The following is a 21,452-nucleotide window of genomic DNA, read 5'->3' on the forward strand; positions in this document are numbered from 1 at the left end:
TGTAAAGTTACCATTTTGGAGATACGAGGTTTTCTTCCAACAACAGTGAATTGTTATGAATATGTCTGGGCCATTGTTTTAGGGTGGTTTGGAGAGAAGATGATGAACTAAAACACATTTTTCAAAGCCATTTGTGATCAGGTAAAAACTTTTCTTTTCAGGTTTACTACTATTTTACAATCGTCAACATTACATATTAAAGCTCAGAAGGCGCATGAAGGCTCACTGGTGGCTTTGGATAGTACATAAAATGGCTATATTTGTTGTGTAGACACTGTGACCCCTGGTTCCCATCACCACCACTGTAAAGAAATCAGTTAGAAAACAGTCTGCAACTTTCTCTACAATGAACCATTTCACACCAACACACTGAAGTGGTTGGGTTTTAGGCCTTACTGGAGACTTCCAGGATAAGAGTTGATTTGCAGAGCCCCTGAACTAAAACATGACCAACAACACCCTCTAGTGGATATTCAGCATCACAACCTATTAAATTGGTGTTGATCAGTCCTGGTCCTAAACTCATATCTCACGAAAATGCTCAGATTAGGAGCGCTGCTCTAGGATCATTGTACTGAACTGGTACAAAATATATCTGGACTGTGACTCAAACTTTAGACTAAAACCCCTTTGCTTTAAGTGACCCTCTACCTCATGTTTATTTTCTTAAAACAAATAACTGAGCATTCCATTTTGTCACTACCAAACCAGTCATAACACTGCTGAAACCTTACCGACTGTTTCAGTAGTGAGTGTTTTGGTAGTGACAAATTTAGGTACTTCTAGCAGAACTCAAAAACGCTAGCCAGTACATAAAAAATAAGTGTGTTACATTAGTGATAGTTCTTAATGTTATGCAATTACATTGTTTGATTTCCAGACTTTAGGTCTCAGTTACTCCAAAACAAGCTGCTCACCACATGGCCATGAGAGTCTCACCTCCTGCTCTAAAATGCAGGCTAAAATTAGGCTCCACCTATGGACTAAAACTGTGCATTTCGGTAGTGACATGAAAACTTCTTTTAACAAATTTATAACAAATTTATAAAAAAAAAAAAAAAACTAATCTTTAAATGTCACTTTTTTCTTTTAAAAAAATACATAAAAAAATCAGCACTCCTACTTTAAGAAGGTTGGTGATTTCAGGCCTAGGTGTACCACCTCCCTGTTGTGCTCCTCCTTCCTGCTGTAACGCACCCACTTTAACTCAGCGACGGCTTGTCAATTAGTTTGTTAGTTGCATCAGGTGTGTTGGGAGCAGAAGAAACTCTAAAATGTGCCTTTATATTTGCATTTTATATGTATTTTTTATAGTTGTCAAAAAGTTACTTTTATATAACCAAATAAAGCTGCACTATGTATCTTTTGGGGATTTGGAGACCTCTCTGGTGGAAATGTGTAATTGCATGCAACATGTGGAAGAACATTCTGTAACATGTGTTGTGCTTTGGACCCCTTCCCCGAGGGGATGAATGTGGTGACTGCGAGTTAAAATGGCTCGTTATCAAAAAATAAAATGCCACGATTAAAACACTTTAATTAATGTTGACTTGCTTGCTCACCTATGAAGCTGAAAATCCAGTTTACATTTGATTTTTGTACATCTTCATTAGCTAAAAGTGTCTGAACGGATCCACACTGGAATGCCACTTACGCAAACAATCCGACACTGTAAATCGACGTGTGTCCAGGGAACAAATCGCAGCTGTTGGAACAAAACTTTGTGTCTATAAAACTGTAACTTTACTGTTTAGATGTAACTGTAACTGTCTAGATTAGTGCTGGTTTGGCAAATGCAAACATTTTGAAAGACGAAATCTGTTTTACGACCCATCAGAACTCCTTTGACAAACATCATGCATTTCATTACTATCTTGAGTCCACTGAAGATTTTCAAAGGGTTACTTGATGCTTTTATTGGAATAGACATCAAAACATAAGAGCAGTTACTGTCTTTGAAACACGTTTGCTTTTTCTTTCACTTCCGAGCAAAAGCACCTTTTCACTATGTGGCACAGATGAACTCTGTGACCCTTTTAAAAAGTCAGCAGTAGTCATTAAAATAGGCACCGATTCAGTGTGTGCTCATGTAGTTCTCACAAGACCCAAGGTCTTCATCTTCATAAAACTATTCAGATTCGGTTTCAGGGAAAATGTCAATGATCTCGCCAGTCCTGAGCTGCAGAGCCACTCGCTGGAGACACCATCTGCAGAGAAAGTTCCAGGAAGAGGAAGTAAAGTCAATCCGAAAGCTTTTTTACATTGTTAGTTCATGTTCCTGATCACATTGAGCAATTTATCATGGTGCACCGTTCATATTGCAAAAATTCTCCTGTAAAATCCCTTCTTAGTGTAATGACTTTTGCCCCACCTCTAAAACATCTTCTGAGATTTGTTTGCATCACCATACACCTGTAAATAACCACGTTTAACCTCTTGTTCCCACCACGGCGAGAAAGCGTTCAGGTAGCTTTGAAACTCCGATGGAAATACTTTGATTTCCATTCATGCGAACTTAAAATTCCCTTCTAAAATGCCATTAAATTCCCCAGTTTCTTCTTGATGTGGAAAATTCCTTCATAAAAAAAGTTCAGCTAACTAAGGTGTGGGAACAGATCCTAACACATGACCATGACCAGGGAATTTTAAGTTCGCATGAATGGAAATCGAAGTATTTCTGTTGGAGTTTCAAAGCTACCTGGGTAAGGTGTGAAAACAAGATAGTATAGCTGTTGCCACGATTTAGTAAGTCCTGAGAATGCCTTTCTCTCACACCTTACTAAGCAACGGACATGACTTAATTATCACAACTTCCTTATCTTGTTTTCACACTTTAGCGAGTTGTGGACAAGATTTGATTATATCATTCCCATGCTTCACTAAGTCATGGACATGACTTACTTATCACAACTTCATTATCTCATTTCCGCATGTCGTCAAACTGTGCCCATGACTTAATTATCTAATTTCCATGCCTTACTAAGTTGTGGCTACAACCTAATTATCCCCTTCCCATGACTTAATAAGTTGTGACAAGGACTTAATCTTCTTGTGGCCATTACTTAACTATTACAACTTCATTATCTCATTCCTGAATTTCCCCAAATTGTGGCCATTGTTTAATTATCTCATTTCCATGCCTTACTAAGTTGTGGCTACAACTTAATTATATCTTACGAAGTGTGACCAAGACTTAATTATCTAGTTCCCACACCATACTAAGTCATAGCCACAACTTCATTATGAGGACTTTGTTATATTGTTCTCCCATTGTATTAAGTTGTGGTCATGAGTTAATTATCTCCTTTTCATGTCTTACTAAGTTGTGGTCTCATTCCCACAATTTATTAAGTCATAGCCACAACATATGGCTATTTATTATTATCAGGTTCATACAACCTTACTATTTATGGCCTTGACTTCATTATCTTGTTCACACCTTACTTTTTATGGCTGAGGCTTAATTATGTCGTTCATACAACTTACTAGTTAATTATCTCATTCATACACCTTAATATTTATCTCGTTCATACACCTTACTATTGGCGGTCGAGGCTTAATTATCTCATCCATACACCTTACTACTTAATTATCTTGTTCATGTATGATGTATCTTGGATTCCATCACTGGGATTTCGGCCACACCCCCCACTTCCTGAAGCGCTCCCTGATTGAGGTAAAAATTCAAGCGAGCACCGGAAGCGCCAGCCTGCTGGTTTGTTTCTCTGATACAGGATTCCTGAGAAAGCGCGCAACTTTCCAAACACGCGACTTCTTCATGAATGGCACCCACAGCTCAGAGCCGTGTCCTGTTTTCTAGCGAACCCCACAACCAAATGATTCCATGGGAGATTAGACCAAAGTTTTCAAACAAGTGCTGCTGCGTGGTTCCTTTTGAGATGAAAGGAATGCTGTAAAATAAGCCCACACTCTACATGTGGGTTGCTACAGCACTGATCAGGGTCAGCGATAGAGCACCATAAACAGACGTCACAGTGTCAGACAAAATAAGGGCCTGCTAACAGACAAAACATTTCCTCATGGTAACTGCTCCTATTAGCTTTCAGTCACTGTTAGCAATGTTAGTATTATTGAGTGAAGTAGCAGACATTAATAATGCTTTTTAATCATTTATGATGCTTTAAGCATCTTGTTCTTGTTTGTTCTTTAGTCTAAATCAGACAACTGTATGCACAAGGACACTCCAGCCAAAGCAAAATAGTGTCCAATAGTGCCCAGAGTGGAAATTTCCACTTTACAGACTAGGAAACCCCCTTCTTATGATGTATCGTGAAGTTGGAAGTAACTTGTTAAAAACTAAATCACTTTGGAGTGGATAGTTGAGGCCTACCTGGTTTTTTCCACTAGCTGACTAACACAGAAAGAGCCGTTACTGCCAGGAAGCCAAATATCCTGCCTATATTAATCAACCTCCACATTATTGGATTTCTTTGTTTATTCTATGAAATGTCTGCACAGAGCATGCTGGGTATTGTAGTGAGAGAACACTCAAGGAAGACGGTGCTCTTCCAACAGAAGCATCAACGCTGCTGTGGTGTCCGAGTTAACAGCCAGCCAAAGTTGGGAGTAGCCAGCCAGCCAACCAGCCAGCCAACATGGAACCATTGACAAACCAAACACTGGGTCTGGAGAGCATTCCTTGAGTTTATACGTTGAAGTAGCAGCTTGAATTTGATAGTGCTATAGCACTGGTTGTAGGACGTAGAAAGAAGAAGAATCAGTGGTTGCTGCCAGTGCTAGACAGTCTGAGAACCCACATTTTGACAAATGGAAGATCATATGTGCCATTTTGCACAAGAAAAAGAAACCTTGTCAGCAAAGAAACAAAAATATGACAGCCACCGTAGGTTCTACTCCATGCATTGAAAGGAAGGTGTATTCAGTTGGTTGCAATCTGCAAACTCACCACTAGATGTCAATAAATATTATACCCTGCTCTGTTAAATGAAGGTAAACTGGATTCATGCATTTCTTTTTGGTCTTTGAGAATGATACTGATTATCCTCTGACCAAGAGTAACTCTCCAAGATCCTTTTCACTGTGAATAAAGCACAAATGCAAAGCTATGAAAAGACACAACATTGATACGAACACTTAACACTTCACCTTTGAGTATTTATGGTTCTGCTGTTATGGAAGAAGTTCTGCTGTTATGGAAGAAACCGAACATTCTTGTTGAACAGTGTGAGGTTTGGATTTGCATGTTTGACAAGAACTGAGTTAATGTGCTGGTGTTTATAACTTTCCAGGTCTTTTCAAATAGTTCTAAACTGTTACCTTTAACCATTAGTATATGTATATAAGACAACAGGTGATAATCATGTTTGAAGTAAAAGTTCAGCAAAAAGTCAAATGTACACAATTTCCCACTTACCCAGAGACATGCTTGGTGTCTGAAGGCTAATGTATGTAAAAGCAATGGAAGCATATACCCCACCATGTTCTTCAGTAATCTCTTCAGACTTGCTTATATGCTTTCTGACACATGTATGACATTGTTACCAATTAAAGTGACTGGCAAAATTCAAGCATCACATTTTTTACCACTACTGCATGGTTTACCCAATGGTAACCGATGGAACATAAGATTTAATTACTTGTTAGTTACATTAACCGCATGGTCCATTTGATTACTGACCAATAGTTTAAAAGTTTCAACTTTTAACTTTGTCTTTGCAAGTATATTCAAGCACTGAATTTAGGGGTTTGTATCTAAATGATGTGAAGTATTAAGAAATTTGGAAGGTGAAGAAGCAACACACCTGTTCATGAGGGTGTCTCTGGTGGAGGCTGTGTACAGATAGCCCCCTGTCTTGGATCCAGTCACTGGAATTTTCAGCTAAAAATCAAGGACAGTAAAAGAAAGCCAATCAGCTTTTCAGTTAAATGAACAAGAGCCCAAGCATGATAACTTAATTCAAATTGAGGCCTTAGAGGAAAATTTATTCTCTCTTTTAATTTTGAACCATTTATATGGTGTAAGCCTGGGGGAGTGCCTAGGCAGATGGGCCCCCCAAAAAAACATCCCACCTAGGTCCCCCAAAATACTAGAGCCAGCCCTGAGCCCTGAGAGAAGAGCAGGTTTTGTTTCATCTCAGAAAAATTCTTCTGTACGTTTCATACTTTTGATCCTCATCTCTGTCTTTCAACAACAGGCCCGTGTAGCACAGTGAAATTTTGGGTTTCACATCTTCTTGGGGTCTTTTGATTGGCTCAGCTGTATCTGAATGTCCTCTAAAGACAAACATACGCTGTATCATTTTAGAAATATTGTTAGTTATATTGGTAGCTCACACTGTTTGAATAGACTATTGTGTACGGACAAAGCCTATGATTTATAGTCTGTGAAACACAGCCCCTACAGGCAGCTTGTCCACAGACAACTACCAATAAAGCTTTCATTTAAAAACATGCTGTGCATCCGAGTACTGAGCAAACATGCTGAGAAACTGTGCTATAGCAGCTTATACCAGTACTAGTATCAATGCTTTCCTAATCATTACTGTTAAGTAATATTCTCAGCATCATAAAAGTATTCTTTAACGTCGTTATCAAAAAAAGCCTAACCTGAGCGTTGGCATGGTCCACACGGTTGTGTCGATCAGTCAAGTGGATATTATGGATCTTCAGTGGTGGAGCCCCCAGGCTTGCCATGGCTGTGGAGTTTCTATTCAGCTGCTCAACAGCCAAACGATGGAACTCCGATTTAGCAAAGTTTTCTGGGGGGGATGGGGGGTGCATTTTAGACAACAAAAAATTAGAGTTCAGTTTACAATCGCTCTCCATTAAGTTTTGTTTATTATATATATATATATATATATATATATATATATATATATATTCTTTTTTCTTTTCTAATATGTTTCAATATGTTTATATGCCAAGAAAACAGTCAACAAAATCATTTGACTGGAAGTGTTCAAACACCTTAACAAAGTCTTGCGTATGCTTTTAAACCTCTATTTAAGTGTTATTTAAGTATGATATTTAAGCACTATTTAAAACTAACTGATGTATTGAAATGCTGTAGGCCACTTTGCTCAGCTGAGGCAGGCAACTCTGTTGGTGGAAGGTTGTTTTCCCCACATAAGAACATCTTCCCAGAGGATATTATGAGTGCAAGTGACACGTGTTTTTAAATCCAGATTAAGACTACATTTGTTAAGGTGTTTGAACACTTCCAGTCAAATGATTTTGTTGACTGTTTTCTTGGCATATAAACATACTGAAACATATTAGAAAAGAAAAAAGAATATATATAATATGCTAAACCTTTTCCACATGTCACATTTTATGTTTTTTCCAATATGTTAAATTCAGAAAATAAACAATAATAGTGCATACATGGAATTTGACTAGGACACCCAAACTTTTGCATACAACTGTCTGCCTAGAAATACTGTGTTATATTTTCTCCTATTGCTTGTAATTATGCTGTTATTTTATTTAGACCAGCGTATTTTACCTCTCCAGTTTTTTACTTATATTTGTGTGTAAAGCACTTTAAGTTTTTGTAACTAAAATGAAAGCAGCTATATAAATGTTCTCAATGTTTAAAATAAACCATGTTCAACTACTACTAATAATAAATTAAAAGTCATGTCACGATCGATAGATGTGGAGAATTTAAGAAGCACTGACATTAAAAACATACATAATGGTCTTTCCAGACCACTCACTCTGCATGAGGTAGTACATCATGCCGCAGCCTCCACCGGTTACCACGGTGACAAATATGGTCATCTGTTGCAGAAGGCTGGTGGAGCGGCCCATCCTGAAAGAAGCTCTCAAGCTCTGAACCACACACAGGAAAACTGAAGGAGCAGCATTACAGTGTGAGTAAGAGAACAGGAGAAATGTACACTATCTGGCCAAAAGTTTGTGGACAACTGACCATCACCCCTATACAAGCTTGTTGGGCATCCCATTTGCGGCTTTTTTTTTGTAGTGTGTCTGCAGGAATTTTTGCCCATTAATCCAGAAGAGCATTTGTGAGGTCAGGCAATGATGTTGGACGAGAGGATCTGGCTCACAACCAACATTCCAATTCATCCCAAAGGTGTTCAGTGGGGCTGAGGTCAGGGCTCTGTCCGGGCCACTGGAGTTCCTCCACACCAAACCATGGCTTTATGGAGCTCGCTTTGTGCACAGGGGCTCAGTCATGCTGGAACAGGAAAGGATCTTTACCAAACTGTTGCCAGAAAGTTGGAAGCATATAATTGTCTAAAATGTCTTTGTATGCTGTAGCCTTAACTGGAACTAAGGGGCCCAAACCCTGAAAAACAGCCCCAGCGCATTATCCTTCCTCAACCAAACAATACTGTTGGCACTGTGCATTCTGTTCTCCTGGCTACTGCCAAACCCAAATTCATTCTTCAGACTGCCAGATAGTGAAACGTTATTAATCGCTCCAGAGTACAACGATGGTGTGCTTCACACCACTCCAGCTCACACTTTGCACTGTGCATAGTGATCTTAGGCTTGCATGCAACTGCTCAGCCATGAATACATATTTCATGACGCTCCCTACACACAGCTCTTGTAACTCTGTAGTGAGTGATGCAGTATGACAACACTGATGCAGCACTTGGCCACCCCGCTCTGTGTATTTGCATGTTCTACAGCTTTGTCCCTGAGCTGTTGCTCCTAGATGCTTCTGTTTCACAACAATACCACTTACAGTTGACTGGGGCAGATGTAGCAGGACAGAAGTTTCAAGAACTGACTTGTGGCAAAGTCACTGAGCTCTTCAGTATGACCTATTCTACTACCTGTGTTTGTCTATGGAAACTGAATGGCTATGCACTTTTTATACACTTATTAAGCAGTAATAGTGGCTGAAACACTTAAACTCAGTAATTAGGAGGTGTCCACATACTTTTGGCCATGTAGTGTATATTTGTTGAATATAAAGAGCTATTGCACATTTGATCTCAATTGAGCCGGACAGAAATGTGAGTTACTTCACCTGCACTTCTTCAAAGGAATCACTCCATCTCACCGCCACCTCAGGAGGGATTCTGCAAATCACATGAATACGTGCGTCAAATGAGTGGACTTTTTATATGTATTTTATATGTACGTGCATACATCAATCAAAAAAGCTACTTTACAGGAGTTAATAGAGAAATAATTTATTCCAAGAAATTCTGAAGTACTTTTCTTGGTACATTCATCGTGAAATTTTGATACAATGTAAAGGGCAACTGGCAATTATGCCAAAATATAAATAAATAAAATTTAAAAAATAAAAATATTCGAGTACTAGACTTAGAAGGAGGGTTGAAAGAAGGGGGTGGGGTTTTTTTTGGTTAGAATTTTTTCAGAAACTTGTTGACACTTATTGGTTTCTACAAGATCACCTAATCCGGCTTTAAGCGGACATCATATTTTTGGTACAGTGAGCTGAAAAGAGCGGAAACGCACAGGTTGAATTTCAAAGCGGGTAATGCCGAGTTATACGCTAGTCGTGAGCCCCAAAGCAGCCAAATATTGTTTTCAATTTTAAGGAATAATCTAACATATAATAATAACGTTTTATCAACAACTGTACATCCTTGTACCACCACTGAATCTCAGTGGTAGACACAATCCCACAAATCAACAATCTGACTGGTCGCTGCCCAGCTCATTTGCATCAATTTTGTATGAAAATTTCTCTCGTCTCATTGTAGCTCTATATGGCTCAATCAGTTTGGTGTAAATTCGCAAATAAATCAAATTTAAAAAGGCTGATACTTCAGCTTGTCGTCAGTGGTCACGTCACACATACGCTGCTTAAAGTTTCTGGGTGGAAACCTATCCACAGCGGCCAGGGAGCAGGTGGGGGTTAGGTGTCTTGCTCAAGGACACCTCAGGGGATCGAACCGGCAACCTTCTGGTTGCAAGGCTGGTGCCCCAACCTCCAGCTCACGACTGCCCCCAAATGAATGTAAAGTCCAGTACATTCAATCCACCGTCCTTTATTTGATTTCTAATAACTTCTTAATTTTGTGCTTGTTCTTCTAAATGAAATGAAGTAACAATCTATCAAGAGGGCTCCATAATGTCTGTGGGACACATATAGAGGAGAAAATGTACGAGGCACGAGAAAAGCCCTCTTGTTAATAAAACTCCTCCACGGAGGCCGAGACAGTTTGTTAGCCATGAGGTAAATGTCTTTTTGATGGCCTCGGTCATCATATTTAAATTTACGTTACCAGTTTCTTGTGAACTCTTTGTAATCCTAATGCCAAGGCAGGTGATTGTGTCTCATACAGGAATTTTGCAGATTTTAGTGAATCTTGGCGTGGTTCCCCAGAGAAGCTTAACTGAGCTTTTCCCACCCCTATATAGCTAAAAATGTCTTCACAGCACAACTTCAGCAGCCCCCATCTTAAACCATCTTCCCGTGTCACAGCTCGAGTCCGCGAGCACGCAAGTGCGCACAAGGACGAATTGGGACGCAGCCGAGGTCTTCTGAGGAGACCTGGACCAGCGGTTTAAGGTTTGTACTGGACTCTGATCAACGGTAGAGCTCTATGAGCACGGCTAGTGACGGACAGATAACCTAGCCTAGCCATTTGGTCGATTTAAATCGAGAAAAAGTAGCTTTACTTCCCGAGAATGTCAGTAAGCCTGGCCAGTTGTAGCCCACATCACTAACAAGCGGGCAAATGGCATTCACTCATACGCATAACGTTACCCAAAACGAAGCGACACGTCGTGGAAATACTTCCAAAGAACCAAAGCAAACCCGCTTTAAAGTGTTCTGAGGAAGAAACCCGACTCCACTGACCGTGACTTCCAGCTGAAGACTTCATACCGCACCGCACCGCACGAGAACAGCCATATTTGTTTTGGACCGGAGAACCTTCTTTAACCGTTTACGCGCCGGTTACGAGCTCAAAATCAGATTAAATCCCACATTAAAGCAACGGAATGTCGATATAACTGCAACAAGTCGCTGTGAGGAAAATAATAAATGCTAAAGAAGCGAGCAGGAATCTGTTAAGAAGGCAAATTTGCAACGCCACAGCTGGTGCTGTCATATCGGTTTCCTGGCAACCGCCAGCTTTACTCTGAACACGAGGCTCTTCGCATCGTTCCGTTCCACCTTAAATGGTACGGCGGCTACCTTCGCTGCTGCACCGTTTTAAGGTGGACCGAAGTTTCGAATAAGAAGCCAGAAAAGAAGCTTCTTCTTTTTTAAAAGCCAAAAAACCAAGCACGGTTACTGTTTCAGATAATAAGTACGTCCAAACGCGGACAAACTGGAAAAGTAGGTCCAAGTTACGCGATTTGTTTTTGTTGTTAACCAAACTAAAAACCTTTCTGTTCCACCTTAAAAACGGGACGGCGGCTGCATTCGCTTCCGCACCATTTCAAATTATTTAAGACGTACGCCCTCCATTTAAGGTGGACCGAAAGTCCGTAAAAGAAGCCAACTTACAACAAAGCGTTATCTTTTCATAAAGAAAACGTAGCTGTTTCAGATAATAAACGTCCAGCAACGGACAAACGCACAGAAGTGGTTGTTATAACTAAAAATATGGACTTTTAATGACCAAAAAAAGCGATAAAGATTTACTATTTACGTTTATTAAGGAATAGTAAAAACTATGGTACTATGTTTGGTTTTTTTTTCAGAAAAAAATGCTACAATATCGTAAACGTGGTATAAGCTGAAATGAAATGTTTTCATATTACTATTTATTATTAAAGATTTTGGTGAAGGCAGTCGCATTTTATACCGCCCAATTAAGCATATAAGAAGTCCAAAATATGGCATAAAAGCACATCCTGCAGAAATAAAAAATAATGCGCGGCCACGCCTTAGTAACGCGTGGGAACAAGATCCTAATGCGTGGCCACAACTTAGCAAGGCGTGGGAACGAGATGCGTGGCCACGACTTAATTATGTCTTTCCCACGCCTTATTAAGTCGTGACCACGCTTTTTTTCTTTTTTTTTCTACTCGATGTCACCAGCGGGGCAGGAAAAACAAACACACTACTGCTGAAACTCACGAAAGCCGTGCGGAAGACGATCGGAACCGTTAGGAACAAAACCTGGTGGTTTATCCATCCCAACGGGAATTGGCTTGATGGCTGCCGTTAGAGACCATCAGGAAACAGCTGTATATGGAATCAGACCCAGAACACACCTGATTACATGATCTGAATCCTTTACACTGTGATATCAACCCAGAGCACCATTAGCGACTGAAAACCACCAGGAACCGACAGGAACCTTTTAATGGGTTCTATGGCTTTTTTCAACAGGGGGGGTGATGAAGTGATGAAGTCAGAAGCAGCCAGACGTTACCGTGTAATGTAGTCAGATGGTGTGAGAAGAGGAAAATCTGCAGACCAGATGCTTAAAATGATCATAAGCACAAAAACACAGAAGAGAGTTATATATATACACACACACACACACACACACACACACACGTCCCTAGGTGTACAAGTGAGCCAATAGTTATAATTAACAATAAACGAGGATTTAGGTGGTATTTAAGGCAACTTCAAACTATCCTCCCCTCCCGCGTGCCTGAACAGTGTGTGACGCCTTTTTGCCCCTTCCTTCAAACCATTGGCTGATGCATAAAATAAGAGCCAGGTCATTCACACTTGTGATTGGCCGATGCAAGGAATGATTGACACTGTCTCCGCCCATTCGTCACGCCCACTGGTTCTCCGGGCTGAAGACGCGTATACTCGGGCGAAAGCAGCCCAACGGGGAGTTAACCGAGCAATCTGGCAACCCTGTGCGCTCAAGCCCCTTCTACGGTGCGAGTGATGAAAGTTGTGTTATATCACTGCAGACCGGAGAGCGAGCCGCTCTCAAGAGGACCGTAGAGAGACTCTCCGTGGTAAGTCACACCATACAGACCACGCAGGCTCTGTCTGTGATATTGTGGTGTATTATTTCCTCATATGCCCGTGTTTTTGTTGTGTTTTTGGAGCTAAGCAGCCTCTGTAGCCTCAGACTGTCAGAGGAGCGGTACGCCTCGCTACACTAAACTGTTAGATAAACGCAGCTCCATTGCTTTGTGGTGAAATACACTTGAATCCATGTATTTCAGTCTATTCTCAGCGGAGGGATACATGCAGGCCTGTGTGAGGCAAAAAATAGTCCCCAAAGAAAACTTTACTTTTTCAGGTTTAGGACTGTTTTAACATCATCAGCATTACATATATACACCCACAAGACACATATAGATTATTTGGAGCTTTTGGATGGTAAGTAAAATGGCTATATTTGTGTTGTAGATATGTGATATCTGGTTCCTATCACCACCACTGTAAAGACACGAGTCTCTACAATGAACAAGAGTCTATAGTAAACTCAGTGAGTGGAACATACTTAACATGGTTGAGATACTTGAGGGATCTTCCAGGGTTCTTTAGTAAAGTCAGTGGTTCTGTTTAGAACAATGAGTTCCATTTCAGGCTTAAATTGCTCTTGGCATGGTGAAATGGTTCTTCAGAGTGATGGAGAATGTGTTGTGTAGGGTTCTACACAGGGTCCTTCTGTCTTTACAAATTGACGTCATAACAATAGCAGAAGCCTTTTTGGTGCTATACAGTCTTCAAAATGATCACTCTTTAAATATCCTTTAGTAAAGTGTATAGTTCTGTACAGAACCATGAACACTCTTAAGAACCCTTTGCATGATTAAAAGGTTCTTCGGCTTGATGGAGAATGTGCTGGAGATGGTTCTTCATAGAATCTTTTTGAAAATGGCATATATGTAATTACCACCAAAAAGGGTTCTTCTGTTGTTACGAGGTCAAGCTTGTTACAATAGAAGAACCCTTTTTGGTTCTATATAGAACTCGTTTCCGTGTAGAACCATGAACCAGGCATTTTCCATCAACCTGAAGAACCACTGCTTGATGCTAAGAACGCTGTCATCATGAACACTTATAGATCCAAGTGTACAGGAACATGAAAAAATTTCCATATAGAACCATAAATAGCACGTTCTCCTTAAGGCCCCTATTAGGGGTGGACGTCTGGTGGTCACGATTCGGTACCGTTAGTTTTGTAATGTTAAAACTAATTAGAAAAGCTAATGTTTCATAAGCATTTCTTGGTTTTTTGGCCCGTAGTGAGACTGTCCGAGTCTTTTTACGAACATCTTAAAAAAATCTAAAAAGAAAAATCCACTTATGTTTATACTTTTTACATCTGCAGTGAGTTTTTAGAAAAAATTCAGAATCCTACTGTTATAATCAAAATGAATGATATCCTTTTAAATTCGAAATATTGCGATACATACAGCCACGTTCAAAAGTTTGGTTTTCTAAGTGTCCTAAACAGGAGGCCGATTAAATATGGCATTCTTGTGCTAATTTTAGTGTTTAGTGCACTCTTTCTGTTTGTTTGTTGAGTTTATCATAAAAAGTTACATAATAATAAAGTCAAATAGGCCATAAATTGTATGTTGTATTAAAATTGTTTGTATGTTTTGCTAAATAAGTCACATTTTGTACTTTGTTTTCCAGTCTTTAATAGTTTGGTCTATAGATTTAACTGTCTATATTGTGCTAGTGTGTGAATAGCTCTTCTGAGTAAATCATTGTGTTTAGTGCATTTTTAGGAATTATTCTGAATTATATGTATTGGGTCATTTCCCAACAAATAATAATGTTCAGAGTGGGTTGTTTACCGCTGGCTCCAAGAGTTGTCGTTCAGCACTCGTCCGCAGCTGTGCACTTTTCATGCAGGCTTCATGGAGGCTTGCATAAGCTTAACTAAAGCACGCCTTTACCCCCTGACCTTGTGCTCTTTTCCCCAGGTGACATGTTGGGGTCAGTGGTGGTAGGTGTGGGCATCGCCGGGTCTGTGAGGATACGAGACCTGCTCGCTCCTCTGTCCTCCAGCGCTGCAGAAAAGTTGACCGTGAAGGGATTTGTGTCCAGGTTAGTTCCTCTGAGTAGGACAGAATGCTCCTGTAATCCACAGATGTGGATTAAAGGGGAATTCCACTATAAATTTAATATATAGTGTGTGTGTATATATATATGTGGGTGTTATCATTACTTAGAAAATCAACAAAAATGTGCCGTTTGACGTTTGGAGGCCCAAACCTTCGCATGTGATTGTAACGGCGTGAAGCAAAACTTCACAGGTCTAATACTCCCTTAAATCCAAAAGGATTTGTAACTAGAACTGTATAACTTGCAGAGTAGTTTCCGAGTAGTTACAGAATAATACGTCTAGTGTAGGGTATAACGTATAATGCATATTAACATCACATGATAATATAAAATATTTAACAGTGTAATAAGCCTAGACTTAAAGGGTTAATCCATTAAGGTGCTATTTTAATAACCAGTTCACCACACATTATAGTACTTATAATAACTTGCATATAGGTTTCAGGGAAGTCGCAGTAGTTAATGAAAAGGTCTTAAGATTAATAACTAAATCAAATGCCTGCGGTTTAAAGGGTAAATCCATTAGACCATTTCATTTAGATGTTAGTTATATAAAGAACCAGTTTGCCGAAAGCAATAAAGTCATTAAGAAACACCATCAAATGCAAATAAGAGTGTGGGAAGTTTCATCCTGTTGGAGGTTTATGCTCATTGAAGCAGGTTAAAATAGACTTGGAGCAGAAAAGAAGAGTCCCATTCGTTGCTCTGACTCCTCATTTTTGAAACCTTCGATAACATTCTGTGGTTTCCGTTGCGTCTTCAGGGCCGACTCCTAAACTGTGAGATGATAAGCCGAAGAGCAGAAAGATAAGTGCTCATGAGCCCAGTTCAGAAGAATATGTACTTTAGGAAAACATGCCTTAACTGGACAAACAGGCTAGATGATAATCCATAGCATCAGCTTTTTAAACAATACAAAGGACAGAAAGTCTTAGAATAGAAAAGAATATTCATAGAAGTCACATCCATTGCTCGCTCTACTCATTTCGGCCTGCTGTTCATTTTCTGCAGGGAACGTTTCTGCTGCTTCTTCAAGGCCGACTCCCAAAACTTTGTGATGAAAGACAGAGCAGAAACTCTGTCACTTTATAGCCCAGTTCAGAAAATATGTATGTTAGGTTCAGGGTAAATTCATAGGATCAGGTAGAAAGTGCAAAACCCATTAAAAAAAGTTTTATTCAAGCTGAAAGTTTTATTCAAAGTCATTTTTGGAGCATGTTCAGTAGTGCGTTCATTAAGAATTTTAAAAATGTATTTGAATTTTTGATGTTTTACACAACACAAAGGACTTAAGCAGACTTAACCTAAACTGAGATGAAAGAAAATTTCAGATAAAGTTCAGAAAATATGTACGTTAGGTAAACGTTTACTGCTCTGTCTGTTCATTTGTACCTTTGCTGGACAACCAGTAATCCATAGCACTGACAGAAAGTGCAAAACCTATTAAAAAAGCCTGACTCACATTACTGGGCATAAAAAGAGCAAAGATGGGTAGCGGTTCACCAATCTGTGAAAAAACACGTCTAAAATTGTGGGACAATTTCAGAAAAATATTCCTCAACCTAAAATTGTGAAGACCTTGGATGTCCCACCATCTACAGTATGTAATATCATCAAAAGATTGAGAGAATCTGGAGAAATCCCTGTGTGCGAGGGACAAAGCAGACGGTCAGTAAAAAAAGAATAGTGTGAACACGATCCAGAAACGCTTCCGTCTTCTCTGGGCCAAATGCAAAAACCTAGGCAAAATGGAAAACTGTTCTGCGGTCAGATGAATCAAGATTTGAAATTCTGTTTGGAAACCACATTTGCCGTGTCCTGCGGACTTGAGAGGAGGGGGACCATCGAGGTTGTTACATCTCTGATGGTACGGGGTTGCATCAGTGCCTATGGTTCAGATATAGAGTTCTTCACCATACCTGTCAGACCAGAGATTTATTGATTGATATGTTTTGTGTAGGAGGACGCTACCGGAGCAGCACGGAGTCCAACAGATCTCCATCGAGGAGGCACTGAGCAGGAATGACATTCAGGTGGCCTTCGTGTGCACAGAAAACTCCAGCCATGAAGAGCACATCAGGTAAGAGCCACCATTCAGGGTTACAGTGTATATTGACTTGCCTGAATTGTAGTGGATTGTTTTTTTCTTCTAGCCCCAGTTGTCTAACCAGATAAATGACAGTGGCTCCTAATTATTTCTATGCAACTCATTTTTTAAGACTTCAGCATAAAATGAGCGCATTCAGAACTCAGACCGTTTTGGATATTCATCTGTTCAATCTTTGGTGTATCTGCACGATCAAACTTTGATAAACGTTTAACCTGAAAAAAATGCCTGATTTGTGGTTAACTAACCAAAACCATTATCAATATCAGCTCAGAAACGTATGCAGGACAATGAAGAGGGTAAAGAAATAAATCTGTTGGAAACGTATAACCCAACTGATGTGTTTACCATGTGGTTTCATGCTGTGATGATAATATTGAGTCACATTATCCTGATACTGACTCCCCCAGCCCTGTAACAATGCCCGCCCATTCAACTCACTGCTACTTAATTTATTACACTGTTTATTACGTTCTTTTCCACTCAGGCAGTTTCTGAATGCGGGGAAGCATGTGTGTGTGGAGTACCCGATGGCCCTCAGCTACAGCTCTGCAGCTGATCTGTGGGATCTGGCCCAGCAGAAAGGTGAGCTGACCTGAAACTGACACTACAGTTAGCTATTGGAGGTTAATGTTTAGGATGTACTGGTGCTGAAGTGAGCGATCTGTCTTCTCTTGTGGTTCTCATTTCTCAGGAGAAATATTGCCTGGCCTTGCCTTCTGGAAACCTACCACACAGCCAAGTTTAACCCCAGTGTTAAACTAGTACAGCGGTTCCCTGTCCTAGACCTGAGCTGAATAACCTAAGACTAAAGTGAGGATTGTCCAGTAGCAGTGTCCTTTAACTGTACTGCTATTGGACAGAATGAAGTTTATGTTGAAGCTCAAATGAAGTTACCTGGCTAAGTAAGAAATGCCAGTGGAGGAGTGAAATATGCCAGTAACTGAGTGGAATATGCCGGTCACTGCATGAAATATGCCAGTGACTGAGTGGAATATGCCAATCACTGCATGGAATATCCCAGTGGCTGAGTGGAATATGGCCGTAACTAAGTAATATCCCAGTGGCTGCGTGGAATATGCCAGTCACTGCATGAAATATCCCAGTGGCTGAGTGGAATATGCCAGTCACTGCATGGAATATCCCAGTGGCTGAGTGGAATATGCTGGTCACTCAGTGAGATATGCTAATGGCTGAGTGAAATATATCATTATATCCCGTTGTGCATTTTTTAGGCTTAGTTCTGCACGAGGAACATATTGAGCTCTTCACTCCTGACTACAAGCAGCTGAAGAAGGACATAGCTGGGAAAAAGCTGGAAGAGGGAAGCCTGCATTTCACAGGTTCACAGTTCTGTCTAAGTCCTGAGTTAAAGTGCCCATAGATCCTTGTTGTTGTTTTGTTTTTTGTTTTGTTTTTTAAACAGTTTACATGTAGCATATGGATGTAAGCACTGTTGTAAACACTGTTAAAATTTGAAAATCTACTGCTCATTATACCTTCCATACAGTCCATATATGGAAACTCTGAGGTTGTGGTTTCTGTAATTTCACACAACTGAATACATGTTACATATATTCACCTCTTCACCTGTAGCCTGTTTTTAATGAGGAACAACACAATCAGAGTAGAGTTCATTTACATATTAAAGGCACAGTAACAAAAACAATGTAAGGGATAAAGCCAGGTTGGGAAATGCTCATGTAAAAGTGAAGGATTATGACTATAAGAACTCAGTAAAGGTTCCGGGGAAGTAAGTAAATTATATACCTGTGTCATATGTTCTTCAGTATAATGTTACATTCCCATTTGAGACCTAAGCACTGCATCATGTGCATTTTAGATTTTAAATATAGTTAGTGTGTTATCAGAACCTTTAATTAGGGTTAGGGTTGGTTTTTCCTGAGGTCATGCCACCTGACATGGTAAACTGAACCGTTCTACTGAGTCAAAAACATTTTTTCTACAATTTGTGAAAGGGCTGCTGACCTTGCTGTTGCATTATGAAGCTCACTTTGGGTCTTCTTTATGATGCTATAGGCTGGCCCCTTTTTGTAAAAGCATATCAAAATAAAAGTCCTTTGTTTTTGGTCGTGCTGCCTGACATTTGAGGACATAAGAATTTGTGAACAAAAGTTTTTTAGTGAATTGAGCACTTTTAAAGTTGCCTTATTTTGCAATATGGTACATAATTTAGATACATTTTTAAAATAAAATAGTTTGGCATGAATTCATTACTAAACTTTTTGATACCTAATCAACATATGGCTGTACGGTTGCACCACCTGACATTTTAGAGGCAAAAATAAACTACATCAAATTTTATATGGATATACTGACATATCTTTCACATAAAAGGTATTGTTGAAAATTTTTTATATGTATTTATCACAGAATTTTTAGGGAAAATAATGGACTTGGATTAAAAAAAAGCATTTCATGTAGTTCACCATCTATCATTTATCAACCAAACTCCACCAAAAATTGAATATAAATATATTTAATAATATAAGCGTTATAATATAAGCATTTATATTATATTTAATAATATAAGCGTTTTTTTTCTTTGCATGTGTTCTTTGAAAATTTGTGTTGAGACTAGTGGTGCTCTGTCATCAGAATGCCATACATTTTAAATCCATATCCACGGAGAACCCAGAAGCTAATGTCTCTGTTCTACCATGTTCCTGCAGGCGGCTCCCTGAAGCCTGACTTTGGGTTCCCCTCCTTTAGCGGCATCGCTCGTCTAACCTGGCTGGTCGACCTTTTCGGCGAACTCACTGTTAAGGAGGCAACGCTGGTGGAGGACGAGGAGAGAAAGTATATGAAGTTGACTGCCCACTTCTTAACTAAGGATCAGAAGTAAGTTGGAGCTGACAGAGCACGAATGAAAGTCTAGCGACTGCAGCGAGCGCCACAGAACGCTCAACTTTATTTTGTGCTTTATGCTGTTATATTCATAATAATACAGTAACACTCATCCCATACATCTTAGTCAGCCCTACTCAGTATTTAATGGCTTCAATCAGGCTTGAGGGAAGAGCAACTTTATCAGGATGAGTCTGATTCTTACACCCCCTCCTCCAACCACAGACCTCTCACCTGGGTCGAAGAGCGGGGTGTAGGCATGGGCCGAGCCAAACACATCCACCTGCGCTTCGACTCCTGCACCCTGACAGAGCTGCCGGCCGGTCAGAGGGAGCCCGTTGGCCTCTTCATGCAGGACCTGGTGCTGTTCGGCCGCAAGCTGCAGGGCGAGGTGCCCACCGAGGAGTTGCAGGCAGAGCAGAGCCGAATCCTCCACTGCCTGCAGCTCGCAGAGAACATCCAGCAGTTCTGCCAAAGCACAGCAGCCTAAAACATTCACTCCACAACACGCCGTCTCCAGCTGTTCAGAATTAGCTGCACCAGCCAAGGAGATTCTATACACATACTTCTTTGTCAGGTTTGCGGTGGCATTTTTAGTTCCTTTGGGATTTTATTTTAGATCATCTGACACAACTTTCCCCTCAGCCCAAACGTAGTTTATCAGCTGAGGCATTAGGTGTCAGAAGAAACTGGTACTTGTGAAACTAGACAGAAGTAGAGACGAAATTCAGGCTTCAAGCTAATGCTGTTTTATTTACGCGAGGCACTTTTGTTGTACGCCATACTGTGCAGAAACCACAGAAGCAAGTCTATTTGAGATTACTAAGCAACCTGACAGGGTTTGTGGTGAGTGTGTAATGATTTAGGCATGTGGTTAGCACAAGGCTAATTGGTGGTGTACATTATGGGTGGGTAATATAAAATATATTTATTGTTAACGTGATAAATTATGACGCAATATGCATGGCTTAGGATATCATTGATATACAGTACTGTGAGAAAGTCTTAGGAACGCAAGGCAGATTTTCAAAATCTGTGTAGTTTGTGTTTATTTGCTGAGAAAATAGAAAATAAACAACAATAAAAAAGAGAATAAACAATATTTATGGAATATTAATAATTTTATATATACAATATAAAAAACAATTAATAGTGATTTTCTGGATGTTAGTATGTTTGTTTAACTATTTTCAAGCCTCTCCTCGAGGAAGCCCAGTATTATATGTAGTTAAAAAGCAGCTCCTGGTTTGACCAATCAGTGCTTCAGTAAATTGAGCTCATGATGTCATTGATGATACTAACGAGTCTCTGTGGCGGCTGGGAAGGAAAAATATGGACCCAAGAAATTCTTGTTCCTTTTTATTGTTTTTATGTTGATTTGAATTATGAATATGACTTTATTCTAATGTATATTATGATAAACTCACTGCTGAGGGAAACTGTTTAAAAATGTGCTTAGGTGCCTAAAACGTTCGCACAGCACTGTATATACAGTAGAAATATAAAAATAGTACTAGCTAACTGCAT

At 39.8% G+C, this 21,452-nt stretch overlaps 2 protein-coding genes across 3 annotated transcripts; one reads left to right on the plus strand and one right to left on the minus strand.

Annotated features, from left to right (window-relative positions):
• Positions 1-1,884: 1,884 nt before the first annotated feature.
• LOC108428892 (cytochrome c oxidase assembly factor 1 homolog) lies at positions 1,885-11,097 on the minus strand. The gene is made up of 6 exons (XM_017700263.2): positions 10,799-11,097; positions 8,990-9,041; positions 7,701-7,835; positions 6,589-6,740; positions 5,784-5,860; positions 1,885-2,207 (listed from the first exon to the last, which is right to left on the minus strand). Exons 3-6 carry the CDS (start codon positions 7,792-7,794, stop codon positions 2,129-2,131), a joined length of 402 nt encoding a protein of 133 aa, XP_017555752.1. The 5' UTR covers positions 7,795-7,835; positions 8,990-9,041; positions 10,799-11,097; the 3' UTR covers positions 1,885-2,128.
• Positions 10,408-20,892, plus strand: blvra (biliverdin reductase A). Of its 2 annotated transcripts, none has more exons than XM_017700261.2 (7): positions 10,408-10,507; positions 14,809-14,932; positions 16,911-17,030; positions 17,545-17,642; positions 18,293-18,400; positions 19,751-19,919; positions 20,151-20,892. In XM_017700261.2, the coding sequence occupies exons 2-7, from the start codon at positions 14,814-14,816 to the stop codon at positions 20,413-20,415; spliced, it is 879 nt and encodes a 292-aa protein (XP_017555750.1). In that variant the 5' UTR covers positions 10,408-10,507; positions 14,809-14,813; the 3' UTR covers positions 20,416-20,892. The 2 variants fall into 2 exon arrangements, with proteins under 2 accessions (XP_017555750.1, XP_017555749.1); XM_017700260.1 differs by lacking the exon at positions 10,408-10,507 and adding an exon at positions 12,499-12,876.
• The last annotated feature ends 560 nt before the right edge of the window (positions 20,893-21,452 follow it).

The sequence above is a fragment of the Pygocentrus nattereri genome, chromosome 2 (assembly GCF_015220715.1).
Source record: "Pygocentrus nattereri isolate fPygNat1 chromosome 2, fPygNat1.pri, whole genome shotgun sequence".
In the NCBI taxonomy this organism is placed as follows: Eukaryota; Metazoa; Chordata; class Actinopteri; order Characiformes; family Serrasalmidae; genus Pygocentrus; species Pygocentrus nattereri.